Genomic DNA, 19,502 nt, shown 5'->3' on the forward strand with positions numbered 1-19,502 from the left:
CGTGCCATGTGGCATGCGGGATCTTAGTTCCCTGGATTGAACCCGTGCCCCCTGCAGTGGAAGCATTGAGTCTTAACCACTGGACCGCCAGGTAAGTCCCTCTTCTTTATTTTTTTGCTCCTCATTCTAACTCTGTTGTAATAGCAGAAGACTTGAAACATGGCAAATGTCCATCAGCAAGGACTGGTTGAATAAGCCACACAATATGGGACTGAGGCTACAAAAGGAACGAGGAAGATCTCAACACTGTCAGGGAGAGGGAAATTCCCCCTCTACCCTTCTTGAGTTCTTGTGGCAGGACTTATAACAAAACTGAGAGAAAAGGGACTCTCACCACTTTCCCTTCTACCAGATCCTGCAGTCAGAGACCCTGGAGGCTGACATGGCAAGAAATCTTATTTTTTGCCTGCTTTGGCAGATGTCCCAGGATCTCTCAGTGGCAGCAGTTTTCCAGCTGGTGATTTCTCCAGGCTGGCTTGCCAAAACTGCCTGGGAGAGGGAAACTTACCCCTCCCCAACAACATACTACTGTGAGAGATGTGGGGTGGGTTGATCTGTGAATAATGCAAGGTGGGTGTCCAGATATAACTCAGGGACAGCCAGATGGAAGAGATGCATAGGGCAAGGTATGTGGGAAGAGGTGCAGCGCTTCTATGCTCTCTGGGCATGCCACTCTCCCTGCATCTCCACATGTACACCAACAAGCTCTTATCTGCTTGCATTTCTTATATTTATCCTCTATTCTACTGATTTTGTTTGAACACAGTACTTCATTCCTTCCCTTTTTTTTTATTGAGATGAAACTCACACTTTAAAATGGTTAAACTGAAATAATTAAGTTAAAATATTAATTTAACATAAAATTAACTCTTTTAAAGTGCACAACTCAGTGGCATTTAGTACATTTACAATGCACTCGCATTCTAGAACAATTTCATCACTCCAAAAGAAAACCCTGTGCATTACTATGTTTTCAGTAGGTCTTTTGAAGTCACTGCTGAGTTTTAATTTTGGCTGTTCTTTTTTGAAAGATGCAATTGTCTCTTTAATCTCTTTGAGAACTTTTCTCCAAATACTACTTATAACAGTTGGGGCTGCATCTTCTTGATGCTATTTCTATTTTCATTGTCCTATTATTATGTGAAACTATTTCCAGGGAGCCAAAAAAAAATTTCCCTCTTTTCTGAGCATATGCATTCTTTTTGAACCAGGTAATCTTTTTTACAGCAATTTAATTCAGGAAATTGTTTTCTTGAACTAGCATGAAAAACTACTCAAAACAGAGGTGAGTAAATTCTATCTGCCTGCCTAGCTATCTACCTACCTAGCTATTGCTTGAGAAACACTACAGTAAAAGATTAAATGTTTACTGGATGCATTTTTTTCTATTAAAAATGAGTTTAGCTTTATTTAATCAAAGTCTGTCCACCAACAAACTGTAATCTGGGAAAGTAGGAACTGTATCTTTCTAGGTATATATATATATTTTTTTTTGGCCACACTGCACAGCTTGTGGGATCTTAGTTCCCTGACCAGGGACTGAACCTGGGCCCAGCAGTAAAAGTGCCAAGTCCTAACCACTAGACCGCCAGGGAATTCCTCTTTCCGTTTATTTTATCTCCAGCATCTAGCGGGTATGGAACGTAGTATGTACTCAATAAATAATTTATGGGATAAATGAGTGATTCTAAGGGGAAAAAAAATGCATGGCTTTAGACTTTGATTGACATGCTTCTACTAAAAACTATTTTGAAAACTGACATTTTTTGGAGGGGCCACTAAAATACTAAAATCTGTGAATAATTGAGAAGTTGAAATTAAAATTTTTCTTCCCCAAATTACACCTTTGATTATATTTGAAAATTATGTGCAGTTTTCTCATTATTGACTCCTGGTGTTACTTAGTGCTCTAGTATATCTCATGCCTTCATGTGTGTCCTTGTGCCTGAAACTTTTCCATAGACCACCCTTATAAACATCTCATCTTTGAAGATTTCATTCCAGGTTCACCATCTCTGTGGGGACTTTTCTCTCAATTCTGAGAACTGATCTTGTTACCATACCTTGTAAAGCCTTCTAATAAAGCATGTATATAGCATTTATTTTTATGTCTTTCTCCCCTGAGGGGACTAGTAGCAACTTGAGAGCAAGTATCAGGTCATTTTTGTCTTTATAAACCTGACGTCTATTTTATACATAATCATATCTTTTATTGGATAGTTGAATAGGTAAAGTATGCAGAGAGGAAAACAAGGCTTTATAATTTGGAGAGTAAGGTACAATACAGAGCAGATGTCTACTACAAAGAGGAAAGAAGATAAAAAGTTTCAGTGCTGTATTTCTATGTTCAGTCCTGAGTTATGGACACGCTAAAGTTTAAACTCTTACTTATAAATATTATGAGCCAGACATCAACCATATCATTTAAAAACCTTGTGAAGTACTCACGATTACGTACATAAACTTGAGCTCTGTATTTGACAAGGCAGTTGGCACCAGCTTCAGGATTAAACTTAATTTCAAAGTCATAACCTTTGGAATTTTCAGCACCCTTAGGGATAAGTTTTAATTTTCTAGCCAACTTATGATACTCTGCTAATTGTGTTTCAATCTGTAAGAAGAGAACACAAAAACAAACATTAAAAAAACCCAGAGCCCCATTCCATATGGTTTACAATTAGCATTTTTTGGCAGTTTTACACAAAATTATGTGTTTTTTAGTAGTTTATAATTTAGTATTTTTATAGTAGTTTATAATTTATTTTTTTAGTAGTTTATAATTTAGTATTTTTAGTAGTAAGAATGGCAATTTTAAAATATGAAGAATGAAAGATTTTTTTCACATTAAATTGTAGGATAGTTTTAACACCATAATTAATTAGTAAGTAATATACTACTATTCCTCCAGTTATCTGACAAAGAGTTTGGAATAAAAGTCCATGTTTAGGTATTAACTAAAATTTACTTTTTAAAGTACCAGAGAAATTATGAAACGAAAACAAACTTAGTTTTGTCAACGTACAAAATATTTCATTTATCCAAAATTAGAGAAATGTAGTCACTTAAGTCTCAAAATATTATTTCAACTGTTTTGATAAAAATATTTTACTAATATGTTCCACATTTCCTGGTCTCCTTCCCTTTGTTCAGGGCTCTGTTCAAATTACATCATCAGAAAGGTTTTCCCTCTAATATAACACCCCCAATTTCTCTACCCTCTTACTCTTCTTCATAGCACTTATTACTACCTGACATATATTATTTATTTGTTCATCTCCATTACTTGAAAGTATGCTCCATGAAAGTAGTTGCATCCCCAACACCTAGAACAGTACTTGGCATACAGTACCTAGTTTTTGATTAAATAAATGAATTTGCAGAGTCTAGGCAATTTATTTTCATACTGCTTCCTCCACTTAATACATACTTAGTTTCTCATTGCTGTTATCCACCCATAAAATTGAATACTTTGAAAGAATGAAATGGCAAAAGTACCTATCGGAATCTGATTAAATAATTTGCAATTTCCAAAAATTTATCAGCTCTCAAAAGCAATACTACTTATATGTTAAATTTAAGATTCCTTATTAATAAATCAGGAAATCATTTCAACTACTATAGTAGCTCTCTAGGGACAACTAAAGTATGTAGGTCTATTTGTCCTTACAGTAAATGATTGCAGTGGTAGTTTCTTCTGTTTTTCACTAGGATTTTATTTCTGTAATAAAACAGCTTTCTCAAGCCCATGCACTTTATCACGCCTAACTGCAGAGAGAGCAAACATGAGGCACATTTCTCCTTCCCACAGCTAATTCAGACAATGAAAACTCATCACACTCTTTCCTGATGAGTCTAGATGCAGCCTCAATGTCTATCTCAACAAAGAGCTCCAGAAGGACACTACCTGTCAGAGGTGGCATGTGGAATAAAAATCAGTCTAGAAATAAAGGCAATAGGTAGAATGTTTATGTTGGCCTTTTGCATTCTGCTACCATTCTTTAATATCTCTCCTACTCAGTACCCTAAGGCTTTCTTCTCACTGTCCATGGCCCTACTCTTGCCCCTCATAGGCCACTGCTTACCCACTTCCCAGATAACTTTCTCCTTTCAGCCTGATTCTCCAAATCAAACATAGCATTCATACAGCTAGATTTAGCTAGTTAAACAGAGTTTGCTTAAGTCCAGAGACTCGTAACTTCCCCTTTCCCACACAGTGCTTGAGAGAGAAAATATATTAATAACTGTTGAAGTAACATTTCAGGTTCCCGACCTAGTCTAACCACCCTTTATTTTATAAATAAGGAAACTGAGGCTATGAGAAGTCAGAGGACACGCTGAGGTCACAGAAACATGTGGTGGCAAATCCAGGGCTAACACAGGTTTACCAAATTCTAGGTCCAAAGACTTTTGGGATCACCACCACAGCCTATTTCTTATAAATGTATATTTTTCTCCTTAATACACGGGGACAGAGATTACCAGGCCAGGAGTATGAGGGAGCACAGATGAATCTCCAATAGCATTACCTACAATTCAGCTTGTTATTTCTACCACCTTACTGCCACAGATCCTTATCTGACTGGTTTGCTCCCTTCTACTACCCATTTTTCACATTACCAAATATGAGACCTTTCTGAAATGTGATCTTATCTGTTTAAAAATTTTAAAGGCTTCCTGGAGCTTTCAGGATAAAGCTCAAACTTCTAAACGTGAAAAGGATCTTCACCATTTGGTCTCTGCTTATCCTTGAGTCTCATCTTTTGCACATGCTCCCATCCCTTGCTATTAAGCTCCAGCCATACAAAAACCTTAGGGAACCAGAGTGCACCATGCTATTTTTCTCCCTGAGCTTTCCCATAGACTTCTTTGTTTGCTGGCTCCCCTAGCCTTGCCATGCTAACTCTCCCTTACACTTCCCCATTCAGTTCAGGTGTACGTCTTCAAGGAAGCCTTTCTAAAATCTACCTCCATCCATCTCCCCACACCATACGCACCAAAATCTTGGTTAGGTGTACTATATGCTCCCTCAGTACACTGTGCAAACGTCTATTGGAGGTCTGATCTCATGGTAGAAAAATATCAACTAGAATGGAAGTTTCTTAAGCTTCTATGTCTTTTTATCTCCCCTTTACGCCCAGCATGGTAAGTGGCACACAGCAGATGTTAAATAAATGTTTAAGTAGTGAGGAGGTAAATGAAGAAGTGACTCATATCCACTTCTGGAATAAAAGGCTTGGGATTTATGAAAATTATTTTCATGGCCTTAGAGACTTTTTTGCTCACTTCTTGGTTCACTATTGGAAAATACAGGCTACCTTAAAAATGACAGAGAAATTGGGCTGTTACTGAATTGACATAAAGGTTTGAGCGTGTTTTTAGTAAAATGTCAATGCTGAAAAATTTTACCTCTTTAGCTAATTTATTCTACCCACTCAGTTGTTCTTAACTGGGATAGACTTTTACAAACGTAAGTTTGAATGAGGTGCCACTCTGGGAATGGTATGACATACCGCCTCTTTGCCTCGGGCATATTTCAGTTCCTCATTCCACAACTGCTGTTGTTCAGCCTCCAGGTCCTTGGTTAATTTATTAATGGTCTGCTGCAATTCATTTCTTTCATGATTTATTCTCTCAATGTCTGCAACTGAGTACTTCTGGTTATCAACAATATTCTGTAGTCGAGAATTCTCCCGTTTCATTGTTTCACATTCTAGTTCTGCATTGAAAAAGAAAAAATTTGTTAAGTTCCTTCAATTCCTACAAATAAAGTGATGCCGTTATTTAAAAGAGTTGACCCCCACACATAATGATTATGATTAAGAATTGTTAGACTTAACAGATAGTTTGCTATTGTTCAGTTAAAATGATTTTAATACTCCTACATGATTCTCTGCAAAAAGTCAGAAAAGCCACAAGTTTTTCACAAACAAAAAATATTTATATAAACATACATCAGTTTATTCTTATTTCACTGATATTTTCAGTGGTTTCATAAGATATTAAGCAACCATAGTGGTTAGGTTCTTGCTTTACCAAAATTTGTAATCATGAATGATGATATTGTACCAAGAGAAGATGGTACATACAAACAGCAAATGATCATGAAAGGGGAAGAAAAGTTATCAAATTTAAAATATTTGGTGTTCTATAGAACAGTGATGGCAACATTTTATGACTCATAGCTTATAAAAAAATATGACAGTATTTTTAAGCAGGCTGGGATAAATGGATGAGGATGCTCATGACCAAAGGGGTTACAGAAACCATCCTGAGGGCTGAGAGTATCAAAAATCTTGGCTTTGTTATAACTCAGTCGTATTGTAGTACTGTAGTTGGGAAGCTCCACACCTGAGCTCAAAATGAATTAATGGTTGGTTTAAGTAAAACTTCATTTATTACAGGAATTGGCACAAAAAATCCACAATATACAATACCTATAGAGTTATATATGTCTCATTCACACTCTTGGCCATGAATGACTTTAAATAATCAAAAGAAAGTTAAAAAAATTCAGAATAAAATATTTTAGGTTAATAGTTATCAAATTATTGTCTCAAACTAAATCACTGTGCAATGGCAAATGATTGCTAAAGTATTTCTCTCTCTCCTACCCAGTGTGCAATTACTGGAAAAAAAGTCTCACAAGAAAAGTGGGAAGGATAAAAATTCTCTAGATTAAATACCAATAAGGAAGATAAATTATTAATATTATAAAGTATTGATTTAATTGCATTACAAACATTGCTATAATAAAAAATTAGTTTATGGCTCCTTGTCGTCATGGAGAACAAACATTAGTGGTCAAGTTTAAACTATTTAAAGAGTTTGTTTACAGCAAAGCTAATATATGTAATCAGACTTACTTGGAAAGAAATAAAACAATTTAGCAAATACTCCAGATAATTATTGTCCTTGATTTTTGACAGATGATCAATATTCCATAGACTAAGAACTAAATCAAATATCCTAAGGACTATCTACATAATTCCTACATGACACAGATACAGACTGTAAAACCCTAAAAGAATAAAACTGAAGCAGGCAGAGGCCTGGGAAAATAGTATAGTAGGTCCATATAGTTATTTATTTATTTTGTAAACTGTCAGCCAATGGCTCTGTGATGTGTAGACATCTTTCTTCGATCTCCTTTTGGCACCATAGAAGCATCAATCAATTCATGTGTCACAGTATTTTCAGGGTTTTATGATTAAGATCCATATGTGTTTATGAAAACAAGGTTAGGAGCACACCGGATATAAACAAGCTTTTTTTAGTTGGGCTTTTATAGTACTAGCATCTTTCCATCTTGTTTTCAATCAACTTAAGCTGCTGAGTAGCTTAGGAGGTGGTGATAGAGGATAAGGCAAATATAGCAGACTGAGGCCAGCAGAGATTTAAAAATCTGGCTTATTAATTACAAGGTGGAATAGAAGATATATTTATATTCAGGCAGCTTGTGTTCTTAGATAAGGTCCCTCTTGGCTTTAAAAAGCTAGGTGTCTGAAAACATGTTAGAAGGTGTAGTAGGTTGAATAACGACCACCCAAAGATAGGAAGTCCTAATCCCTGGAATTTGTAAACATTACCATTTAGTAAAGGGGTCTTCACAGATATGATTAAGTATTTTGAGATGAGGAGATTACCCTGGATTATCAAGATGGGCCCTAAATGCCATCATAAATGTCCTTAAAAGATAAAGGCAGAGAGAAATTAACAGGCAGAAGAGAGAGACACACACACACACAGAAGGCATTGTGAGGATGGAGGCAAAGACTGGAGTGACAGGGCCACAATCTCAGGAATGTCATCAGATACCAGAAGCTGGAAGAAGCAAGGAATGGATTCTCCCACATAGTCCTGGGAGGAAGTGTGGCCCTGCCGGATTTCCGACCTCTCGCCTTCTGTGAGTGAATAAATTTCCATTGTTTTAAGCCACCAAGTTTGTGGTAATTCGTTACAGCAGCCTCAGAAAACTAATATGTAAGTCACTAAAAACTTGGTTGCCTGATACATTACCATTAGAGGCAAAAAAGATACAGATGACAAAGCTGTCTCTACATGTGATAAGTCCCACACAGGTCCCCATCCCAGTCTGAATGACCTTTTTCAGCATTAGTTGTGCTTACCTACTCTAGAAATTTCTTCATCGAGGCCATTCAATTTCTGGTCAAGAATGGCTGAATGAGACTCCAAATTGCTCATGTATGCCTGATATTTTTGAACATCTGCTTGTAAGGAAGCTTTCAGTTTTCTCAATGACTCTAGGCGATTCTTTAAAAGAAGAGAAAGTGCGATTAGTTATTCTCGTCAATAACGATGCCATACTTTACTTGAAAGTTAAAGCAATATTATTTAAATTCATCTTAGAGAAAGGTAAATTAGTTTCCTTTTCACTTTTAGAGGGAGTCAAAAGAACTAAAACGGTAGCTTACTGTTATTACCCAATTAAGAAGATGTACGTACTTTTTGGAAGTCAGTTTGGGACAGAAAAAGTCCAGGGCCAGAATGAAAAAGAACAAACATTTAAAATCTGTTATTTTACAGAACAGTCTAGGGGTTTCCACAATATAAAACACAAAATAAAATGAGATATCTGGATAGTATCATTTAGCTTTTAGAAAGACCTCTGGATACAATATATTATATAAACCCATTTATTACCATTCTCTTTCCACTAACTACAAAACTCAGGGCCTCTTGTAAGTAGTGCTCCCTAGAGGTATATAACATGCAGACCTTGTTCTAAAGATCTTTTTGGTCTTATGTAAATACGTAAGACTCTTTCATCATATTCTGAACACTATTAGTCCAAGACTGATAGATCACAAGGGAAAACAAAGCTCTAGGAATACCAAACATGTTTTCATTAGGAGTTCTGTCCTATGTAAAAAAAATCAACTTTTAAGAAGCTAATTTTGTTAATGTATTTTTTAAAAAAATAGATAAAGAAACAGCTGGTGTTGTCCAAGGAGACCCAAGAGTATAAGTAAGTGTATAAGCCTGTTGAAGATAAGCATGTTTACTAACCGGTTCTTTTTCTCTTTCTTGTTCCAATCTTGCAATCTGTTCATTCAATGCTCTGTTTTTTGCTGCTAATGATTCCAGCTTGGAAGCATCTACATTAAATAAATCCTCTGGAGAAAAAACCCAGAAACTTCATAAGGTCTCAAATCTCCTAAAAAATTCTCCCCCAGGTTTTTACCATTGCTCTCGCCCTCACTTCCTCTAGTCTCTACTCAAAACATCCCACTGAAGGACATCCTACCGCCTGTAAAACTGCAACCCTTCCCTTTGGTCCACCGCACTCTCTACCTCCCTATCCTACTTCATTTTCCTCCGGAGCACTTATCACCATTTGACTTACAGTTGTTCATTTGATTATTGTCTCTAATAGAAGGTAAACTCATAAGGGCAGCGATTTTTACCTCTTATTCATTACTGTATCCTCGGTGCCTACAGGGTGGCTGGCATACAGTATGTATATAATAAATATTGTTTGAATAAATGAATATAATTTATATGCTTAATTAATTATAACACAATAGCAAAGCAAAGATGCTTTCAGTGTTAGATCACTATGAATTTTCCTCTTTAAAAAAACACATCATTTTCTTTGCTCCCCTTCTCATGTGGACAAGCTGAAACTGTCCCGCTTCTTTTTTTTTTTTTTTTTTAATATTTATTTACTTATTTATTTGGTTGTGCTGGGTCTTAGCTGCGGCTCGTGGGCTCCTTAGTTGTGGCATGTGAACTCTTAGTTGCGGCATGCATGTGGGATCTAGTTCCCTGACCAGGGATCGAACCCAGGCCCCCTGCATTAAGAGCACAGTCTTAACCACTGCACCACCAGGGAAGTCCCTGTCCCGCTTATTCTTCAGGAAAGTATATCCCATGGAAACAAAAGAGAATGTTTTCACTTTTTGTGCTAATAGTGGCAGGGTGATCTCCTATTTTGATTGATTCCATAGTCTTTGGAGGATTGCTTTACACATCTTAAACTTATCGATTTTACCTACCACTCTGGCATTTTATATACAAGACTATTACAAAAAAGGAACAACAATGTAAAATAATACTCTGGAATATTTTAAAGTTAGCCAGTAAATACCGAATGTCACTAGATTAGCTAAGTGGAAAAATAATTTCTTTCTTTGGAAATATCATGGCCCATTAACTATGTGACACAAATTTTGAAAGAGACCATAGATCTTTTGACTAACCGGTACTTTAATTTCTAAAATAATAAAGCAAGGATATCACAGGGGTATCATCCCCCAAGAGGAATAACATTTGCTGATTATATTGTGTGCTCCGGGTAGCACATTTGACATTTTATAAACATGGCCATCTAATCCTGCAAAACTTTGTTAGACAGGTTAAGTAGTTTGTTAATGTCACACAGCCAGTAAGGGGTCATGCCTCAGGTCTGACTCCAACACCATTATTCTCTCTGCTTAACCTTTACTTCTCTCCACCAAAGAAACAGTTATGATAAAAATCAGGAGGCATCTAAACGCATTTACATTAGGCATAGTAAGATAGGCTACAACTCCTTGAGCGGAGTTAAATGACCCAAAGCAAGCACTCTAGGAATGAGAACACTTACTCAGCTTGGACTGCAACTCTGCATTCATCTCTTCAAAGCTGTCGGCACCAGTCATGAAACTCTCATAGCATTTTACGGTGTAGTCCAAAAACAACTGATTGGGTTAAGCAGATTTAAAAACAAAGCCATGATTCTCTATTTAGTTTATTTCACTTTTCTAAGTAGAAATTTAAATTTGAATTAAAAAAATAAAAGTCAGGAACACTAAGTGGTTACATGAACTCCTGTAAATGAGATACAAATCTAGGGAATATCATTAATTATGCTGCACAGATTTACTCAGTCTGCTACTTCTATAGTGAATAATAAGGATGAAAAGAATACTTCAATTTGGATAAAGGTGATACTTAGTAAATGGTAAAAAAACCCCCCATATCTTCAGAATTTTGAGAAGGTTAGACAAGGAAGCTTATTAATAAATATAATTCAACATAAAATGCAAACTTGAGCATTTTTAGGGATAATCTAACTAATTAAAAATTTAAATGAATTGCTGATCATTTAAATCTAATTAAACTGACAAGACCTAGTTGTGAAAACCAGAACATAATTAATAAAGGCTATAATTTACATTGTAACTTCACGCTAAAACATGGCATGGTTAGTAGAGATCTAAACAGTAGACTATTAGTACTCTTAATATTTATCCAAGAGAAAATAATACTCTATTTTGCAATTCTGAGGTGTTTTGCTTACTGAAGATGTGTACTTTGTTAGGAGGCAAGGATGGCTGATCAGAATTTTCCACAGCCAGATGAAGTACACATCCCTCAAGATAAACCAATTCCCTTTGTGCTGATTCTCTGCTTACTAAGCAATCTTATTATTCCTTGGTTGATACTGAAGGGGTGCCCTGAATAGGGAGTATGAGTATTTCTGTAACTGGAAAGATGTGTCACTGGTGGTAAATTAATACATTTTTATTCTTCTTCAGATGTGAATTTGGTAAGAGTGAACGTTTCCTTAAGTTTGGTCAATTTTGATTTTGCAGGTTAAAAAAAATTGAATTTCTAGATCTACAAAGCTGAGGCTCAGAATGTGATGAAGTTGGATACTTTGGTAACTCTTTTTAATTAAATTTAAAATTAAAGTTAAAAAAATAAAAATAGCACTTTATAATTTCCCAAGTGTTTCTTTATATATCGTCATCTGAAATAACAGCTAAAATAGCAAGAATAACTTTTACTGTTTTAACATCTAGGATGAATATCAATAAATTTAATATTTAGTCATTTAGTAGGTATTATAATTTTATTTGGGTGAGAACTGAGGCACAAATAAATCTAGTCTAGTACACATATTGCAACATGGGAAGAGAATTCTCTCAAGAGGATCAAAGGCTTTCTAGCTGCTTCTCCAGCAAGGATCACTGATGAAGTAGTAACGGGGTATGATATTCTTTGTTTGAAAAAAAAAAAAAAGCAACACTACCATGCTAGTCAGTTGATACACCTTTCTATTTGAACTATTTCCCAGGTAGTAATAAAAGATGAAGCTGAGGTTATTTCCACTTTCTTTTTATGACAAATGCTCCAAAGACTGAAGAACAGAGAATGTTTTTTTTTAAATCTTTAGGGTCCTACATAGTACCTGGTCTTTTATATATGCTAGGGGACATTAATGTTTAATCTCAAAACTATAAATTTATTCCTTGGAGTTGGTGTTTGCTCCCTTTGGATATGTAAATTTATGTATTTTAGGAACTAGGGTAGAGTTAGTTACATAGTTAAGGCTCCAATACAGGATGGTTTGGGAACCAATTTAGACCATCTATTTACTTTTATCTCAATCACTTTTGGAAGTGGCAACTCTTAAGTGCAATATGCCTAACTAAAAAGCCAAAACAAACAAAAAACCCACATGCCAGCTATTTAAAGACCCAGTCTTTCAGGCTTTGTGTTGACAAAATACTATATTACAATAATGATGCCAGTATTGATATCTTCATTATAAAAGATAGGGGAGAAAGAGAAATATTACATCTGTACATATAACAATAACGTTATGATGTAATTCTAATTGCATTGCTTTTTTAACTTACTTAAAATTTACAAATTTCCTTTCCTAGTTACTTTTAGGAAACTACAATGTGATTTCAAGAGTAATTCCATTGACTAATATTTCCAAAAATCAGTTTTAGCAGATATTTCAGGAAGCAAAAAGCCAAGTTCTACAAAAGAATATATCAATTTCAATAATAACACATTTATTTAATATTAAGATAACTCTGTTTAGAGTAATGTAAGGTACCTTATTATGCATAATTCCATCTTCAGTTTCTTCTCCCCAAGGCTGTCCATCATCAAATAAAGGTGAGCTTTCTTTCATGGCATTATGTAACTATTTAGTACACAAGCAAAATATTAAGTTGATTAAGTTTCTGAGGAAAACATATAGCTTTCATGTTTTGTCAAATTTGTTTTCAGTGTCATTTTTAGGAGCATTCACATTACTGCCTGACAAAGTCTCGTGAGAGGTTATTCTTTTAAACCTTAAAATATAATCCTTTTGATATTTTAGTAACTAAATCCCTTAGGATTAAAAAAGGATGGGCTCCATGTTTAGTTCTATTCTATAGCGAAAGATATGCTGATCTTTTTTATCCACTTATTGAGAACATATACACACATTAAAAAAAATTTATTTATTTATTTTTGGCTGTGTTGGGTCTTTGTTGCTGTGCACGGGCTTTCTCTAGCTGTGGCGAGCAGGGGCTACTCTTCGTTGAGGTGCACAGGTTTCTCATGGCGGTGGCTTCTCTTGTTGCAGAGCACGGGCTCTAGGCACGCGGGCTTCAGTAGTTGTGGCACGTGGGCTCAGTAGCTGTGGTGCACGGGCTTAGTTGCTCTGTGGCATGTGGGATCTTCCCGGATCAGGGCTCAAACCCGTGTCCCCTGTGTTGGCAGGCAGATACTTAACCAGTGCACCACCAGAGAAGCCCTACACACGTTTTAAGGCAGTTCTGAGAATCCAAAACAGAACTGCCACAAAAGGTAAGCCAAAAGTAATTATTTCTCTTTTATATAAACTCAGTTTCGGTGCTCAAATGTTATCTACTGACTCCTTCAGACTGTATAAGCATGGACTTTAGATTGAATTTTACAATATAAAATCTTCAGAAATACAAATATTTAACCTTGAAAGTGATAACAGATAATAAATTATAGCAAACACTCAGATGTTATAATTAACAAGCTAAAAGGAAAATGCCTAAAGGTTTTTAAGGCACATAAATTCCATTTTGGAACACTTGTTTTTATAACTTGTTTTAGAAATATAACCTTTCAAAAATAAAAGAAAATTAGAAAATTCAAATGAAATTGCTATAAAATGTAAAGATATCAACGTATATCTAGTATAATGAAGACTAAACTCTAAAAAAATGGACTATGCATTAGGAGTGTAAAAGAAGAATGTGGTTTCTGTTGAAAATATTTCATTACATTTTCTTACCGTAGTATTCATATATAGATAGGATTGCTGAGTGGGGATACTGTCCTCAGTCTAGAGTAGCTTGTCCTATCTGCTCCTTTCCTATTCCAAAGGCGCTCATTAGACCTTTTGTATATCTAGGGTGGATGCAGGCAAGCTCTATCAACTCATCCTTTACCTCTTCTTCCCTTGACAAGGCCTCAAGTGACAATCAGATTTAATGAAGTCTTAAAGACATGTAAGGCAGAGCCCAAGATGAAGAATAGAATCTCGTATCTTATCATCAGGGTAGATAAAGACAGAGTTTCTGTTGCCTTGTCAAAGGTCCTTGTGAAAACTCTTGCTACTCTGCAAGGTTCAAGGAGAGCCTTAGAAGGGACAAACAGATCCCCAAGAACTATAGGAAAGACTCTTACTACAATAACTAGAAGTTCTTCTGTACTAAGAAGATTTGGTTGAAAAAGTTTCAACCTGAAATTGGATAGAGATAACCAGAAATATGGACTCGAGTAATCTTTTTTTTACCCAGAGGTGGCATTTACCAATAAAATATTACTCCATATTATAAAAGGATATTATAAGAAAAGAAAAGGACTCAGAGGGATCTGAGATGAGTAACGCCCTAGCTCACTTTGGTTATTAACCAAAAGGCTAATCACAGAGCTAGTGGAGCATATGCACCCTCCTATTCATGCTCCTTGGTAGAGGGGAGACAGGGCAACTTTGGCAAAACTCCTATCACTCAAACACCGTAATAAGGATGTGCTTATAAGCTCTGTGCTAAGAGGCATAATGAGAGTGAGAGAAGAAATAAACTTTACTTATAAAACATTAACAAACTGAATTCAGGAGTATAGTAAAGGAATAAACAACAATGAACAAACAGAGACTATCAGGGAACCAATATCCTATCATGTCATACCAACAGGTTGAGAAAAACAATCATCTCAATAGATCCTCTAAAAGCATACGATAAGGTTCAATGATTATTCTTGATAAAAATTAGAAAGAGGCAGATAAGCTTCAACATGAAAAACAATTATCTTCTATCTGGAAACATCACAACTAAATGATAAAACAGAAAAATTTTTGTTTGAAAACAGTGGTACCAACAGAAATCAATCAAGAACAGTAGAATTAGGTAATTCAGTAAGAGCAGACAACTACAGGCCAATATCCCTGATGAGAATATAGAGGCAAACATTTTCAATAAAATATTAGCAAACCAAATTCAGTAGCACTTTGAAAAGGTCATTCAACATGATTAAGTGGGATTTATTGTGGGATGCAAGGATGGCTCAATGCATGCAAATCAATAAGTGTGATACATCACATTAATAGATTAAAAAAACCAAAATCATACAATAACTCAATAGAGAAAAAGTATTTGACAAAATTCAACATCACTTCATAATAAAAACTCTCAAACTGTGTATACAGGAAATGTACCTCTACATAATAAAGCCCATATATGACAAGCCCACAGCTAACATTATACTCAATGGTAAAGAACTGAAAGCTGTTACTCTAAGATCAGGAAAAAGTTAAGGATGCTCACTGTTGCCAATTTTATCCAACATAGTACTGGAAATCCTAGCCAGAGCAATCAGGCAAGAAAAATAAAAGGCATCAGAATTGAAAAGGAATAAGTAGAATTATCCCTATTTGCAGATGACATGGTTTTATATACAGAAAATCCTAAAGCCCCCTCAAAACAAACAAACAAACAAAAAATACCTGTTAGATCTAATCAACAAATTCAGTAAATTTGCAGGATACAAAATTAAAATACAAAAATCAGTAGTGTTTCTATATACTAATGACAAATTATCTGGGAAAAAAAAAGGAAAATGATACCATTTACAATAGCATCAAAGCAATAAAGGAATAAGTTTAACCAAAGAGGTGAAAGATCTGTACACTGAAAAGTACAAGACACTGATGAAAGAAACTGAAGACAAAAATAAATGGAAAGATATCCTGTGTTCATTGCTTGGAAGAATTAATATTGTTATAATGTCCATCCTATGCAAAACCATCTATAGATCAATACAATGCCTATCAAGATTCCAATGGCATTTTTTAAGGTGACTAAAGAAACCAATTTAAAAATCTATATGGTATATGGAATCTAAGAAAAAAAAATGTCATGAAGAGATTAGTGGTAGGACGGGAATAAAACACAGACCTACTAGAGCATGGACTTGAGGACATGGGGAGGGGGAAGGGTAAGCTGTGATGAAGTGAGAGAGTGGCAGGGACATATATGCACTACCAAATGTAAATTAGATAGCTAGTGGGAAGCTGCCGCATAGCACAGGGAGATCACCTCTGTGCTTTGTGACCATGAGAGGGGTGGGATAGGGAGGGTGGGAGACGCAAGAGGGAAGAGATATGGGAACATATGTATATGTATAACTGATTCACTTTGTTGTAAAGGAGAAACTAACACACTATTGTAAAACAGTTATACTCCAATAAAGATGTTAAAAAAAAAAAAAAAAAAACTATATGGAACCACAGAAGACCACGAGTGGCCAAAGCAATCCTGAGAAAGAACAACAAAGTAGGAGGCATCACACTTCCTGAATTCAAGTTATATTATAGAGATATAGCAACCAAAACAGTTACGGTACTAGCATAAAAACAGACACATGGACCAATGGAACAGAATAGACAGCCCAGAAATAAACCCATGTATATACATCAATGAACATTTGACAAGGGAGCCAAGAATACTCAACGGTGAAAAGACAGTCTCGTCAATAAATGGTGATGGGAAAACTGGATATTCACATGTAAAAAAGATTAAAGCCAGAACACTGTCTCACACCATTCAAAATAATTAACTTGAATTGGACTTGACTTAAATGTAAGACCCGAAACTATAAAACTCCTAGAAGAGGAGGTGTCAGTGCAGCCATTTCTCACTAGGCACTCTGATATGAACTGCCAGGTGTGAGGCCTCTGCATGAAGCACCCGGTGAACAAGTGAAACTAGATGAAGCACAGAGGAAAAGAAGAAAAAAAAGGAAGCTGCTAACCCTATGAAAAAAATGCCTCTGTGACCAGCCCATCCCATAGGGAAACTTGCACAATCCTCTTAGATAGCCTCAACCACCAGAGGGCAGACAGCAGAAGCAAGAAGAACTATAATGCTGCAGCCTGTGGAACAAAAACCACATTCACAGAAAGACAGACAAGATGAAAAGGCAGAGGGCTATGTACCAGATGAAGGAACAAGACAAAACCCCAGAAAAACAACTAAATGAAATCAAAGAGGAAATCAATAAACAACTAGGCAACCTTGCAGAAAAAGAATTCAGAATAATTATAGGGAAGATGATCAAGGACCTTGGAAAAAGAATGGAGGCAAAGATGGAGAAGATGCAAGCAATGTTTAACAAAGATCTAGAAGAATTAAAGAATAAACAAACAGAGATGAACAATACAATAACTGAAATGAAAACTACACTAGAAGGAATCAATAGCAGAATAACTGAGGCAGAAGAATGACAGCAGAAGCAAGAAGAACTATAATGCTGCAGCCTGTGGAACAAAAACCACATTCACAGAAAGACAGACAAGATGAAAAGGCAGAGGGCTATGTACCAGATGAAGGAACAAGATAAAACCCCAGAAAAACAACTAAATGAAATCAAAGAGGAAATCAATAAACAACTAGGCAACCTTGCAGAAAAAGAATTCAGAATAATTATAGGGAAGATGATCAAGGACCTTGGAAAAAGAATGGAGGCAAAGATGGAGAAGATGCAAGCAATGTTTAACAAAGATCTAGAAGAATTAAAGAATAAACAAACAGAGATGAACAATACAATAACTGAAATGAAAACTACACTAGAAGGAATCAATAGCAGAATAACTGAGGCAGAAGAATGGATAAGTGACCTGGAACACAGAATGGTGAAATTCACTGCTGCAGAACAGAATAAAGAAAAAAGAATGAAAAGAAATGAAGACAGCTTAAGAGACCTCTGGGAAAACATTAAACACAACACTCGCATTACAGGTGTCCCAGAAGGAGAAGAGAGAGAGAGAGGACCCGAGAAAATATTTGAAGAGATTACAGTCGAAAATTTCCCTAACATGGAAAAGGAAATAGCCACCCAAGTCCAGGAAGTGCAGAGAGCCCCATACAGGATAAACCAAGGAGAAACACGCTGAGACACATAGAAATCAAATTGGCAAAAATTAAAGACAAAGAAAAATTATTGAAAGCAGCAAGGGAAAAATGACAAATAACATACAAGGGAACTCCCATAAGGTTAACAGTTGATTTCTCAGCAGAAACACTACAAGTCAGAAGGGAGTGGCATGATATACTTAAAGTGATGAAAGGGAAGAAGCTACAACCAAGATCACTCTACATGGCAAGGATTTCATTCAGATTCAATGGGGAAATCAAAAGCTTTACAGACAAGCAAAAGCTAAGAGAATTCAGCACCACCAAACCAGCTTTACAACAAATGCTAAAGGAACTTCTCTAGGCAGGAAGAGAAGGGTAAGACTTACAAACACAAACCCAAAACAATTAAGAAAATGGTAATAGGAACATACATATCAATAATTACCTTAAACATGAATGGATTAAATGCTCCAACCAAAAGACACAGGCTTGCTGAATGGATACAAAAACAAGACCCATATATATGCTGTCTACAAGAGACCCACTTCAGAACTAGGGACACACTCAGATGGGAAGTGAGGAGATGGAAAAAGATATTCCATGCAAATGGAAATCAAAAGAAAGCTGGAGTAGCAATACTCATATCAGTTAAAATAGACTTTAAAATAAAGAATGTTACAAGAGACAAGGAAGGACACTACAAAATGATCAAGGGATCAATCCAAGAAGAAGATAAAACAATTATAAATATAAATGCACCCAACATAGAAGCACCTAAATACATAAGCCAACTGCTAGCAGCTATGAAAGAGGAAATTGACAGTAACACAATAATAGTGAGGGACTTTTAAAACCTCACTTACACCAATGGATGGATCATCCAAACAGAAAATTAATAAGGAAACACAAGCTTTAAATGACACAACAGACCAGACAGATTTAATTGATATTTATAGGCCATTCCATCCCAAAACAGCAGATTACACTTTCTTCTCAAGTGAGCACGGAACATTCTCCAGGATAGATCACATCTTGGGTCACAAATCAAACCTCAGTAAACTAGAGAAAATTGAAATCATATCAAGCGTCTTTTCTGACCACAACGCTATGAGATTAGAAATCAATTACAGGGGACAAAACGTAAAAAACACAAACACATGGAGGCTAAACAATACGTTACTAAATAACCAAGAGATCACTGAAGAAATCAAAGAGGAAATCAAAAACTACCTAGAGACAAATGACAATGAAAACACGACGATCCAAAACCTATGGGAAGCAGCAAAAGCAGTTCTAAGAGGAAAGTTTATAGCTATA

At 35.8% G+C, this 19,502-nt stretch overlaps 1 protein-coding gene across 1 annotated transcript in view; it reads right to left on the reverse strand.

Moving 5' to 3' along the window:
• Window positions 1-19,502, reverse strand: part of NDC80 (NDC80 kinetochore complex component) — a 64,386-nt gene that overhangs the window by 24,321 nt on the left and 20,563 nt on the right. Inside the window, exons 7-12 of the mRNA XM_024121066.3 lie at window positions 12,857-12,946; window positions 10,607-10,700; window positions 9,028-9,134; window positions 8,127-8,271; window positions 5,511-5,716; window positions 2,459-2,611 (exon numbers count right to left, since the gene is read on the reverse strand). Coding sequence (XP_023976834.1) covers window positions 2,459-2,611; window positions 5,511-5,716; window positions 8,127-8,271; window positions 9,028-9,134; window positions 10,607-10,700; window positions 12,857-12,946 — 795 coding nt within the window. The remainder of the gene's footprint in view (window positions 1-2,458; window positions 2,612-5,510; window positions 5,717-8,126; window positions 8,272-9,027; window positions 9,135-10,606; window positions 10,701-12,856; window positions 12,947-19,502) is intronic.

The sequence above is a fragment of the Physeter macrocephalus genome, chromosome 19 (assembly GCF_002837175.3).
Source record: "Physeter macrocephalus isolate SW-GA chromosome 19, ASM283717v5, whole genome shotgun sequence".
Classification (NCBI taxonomy): domain Eukaryota; kingdom Metazoa; phylum Chordata; class Mammalia; order Artiodactyla; family Physeteridae; genus Physeter; species Physeter macrocephalus.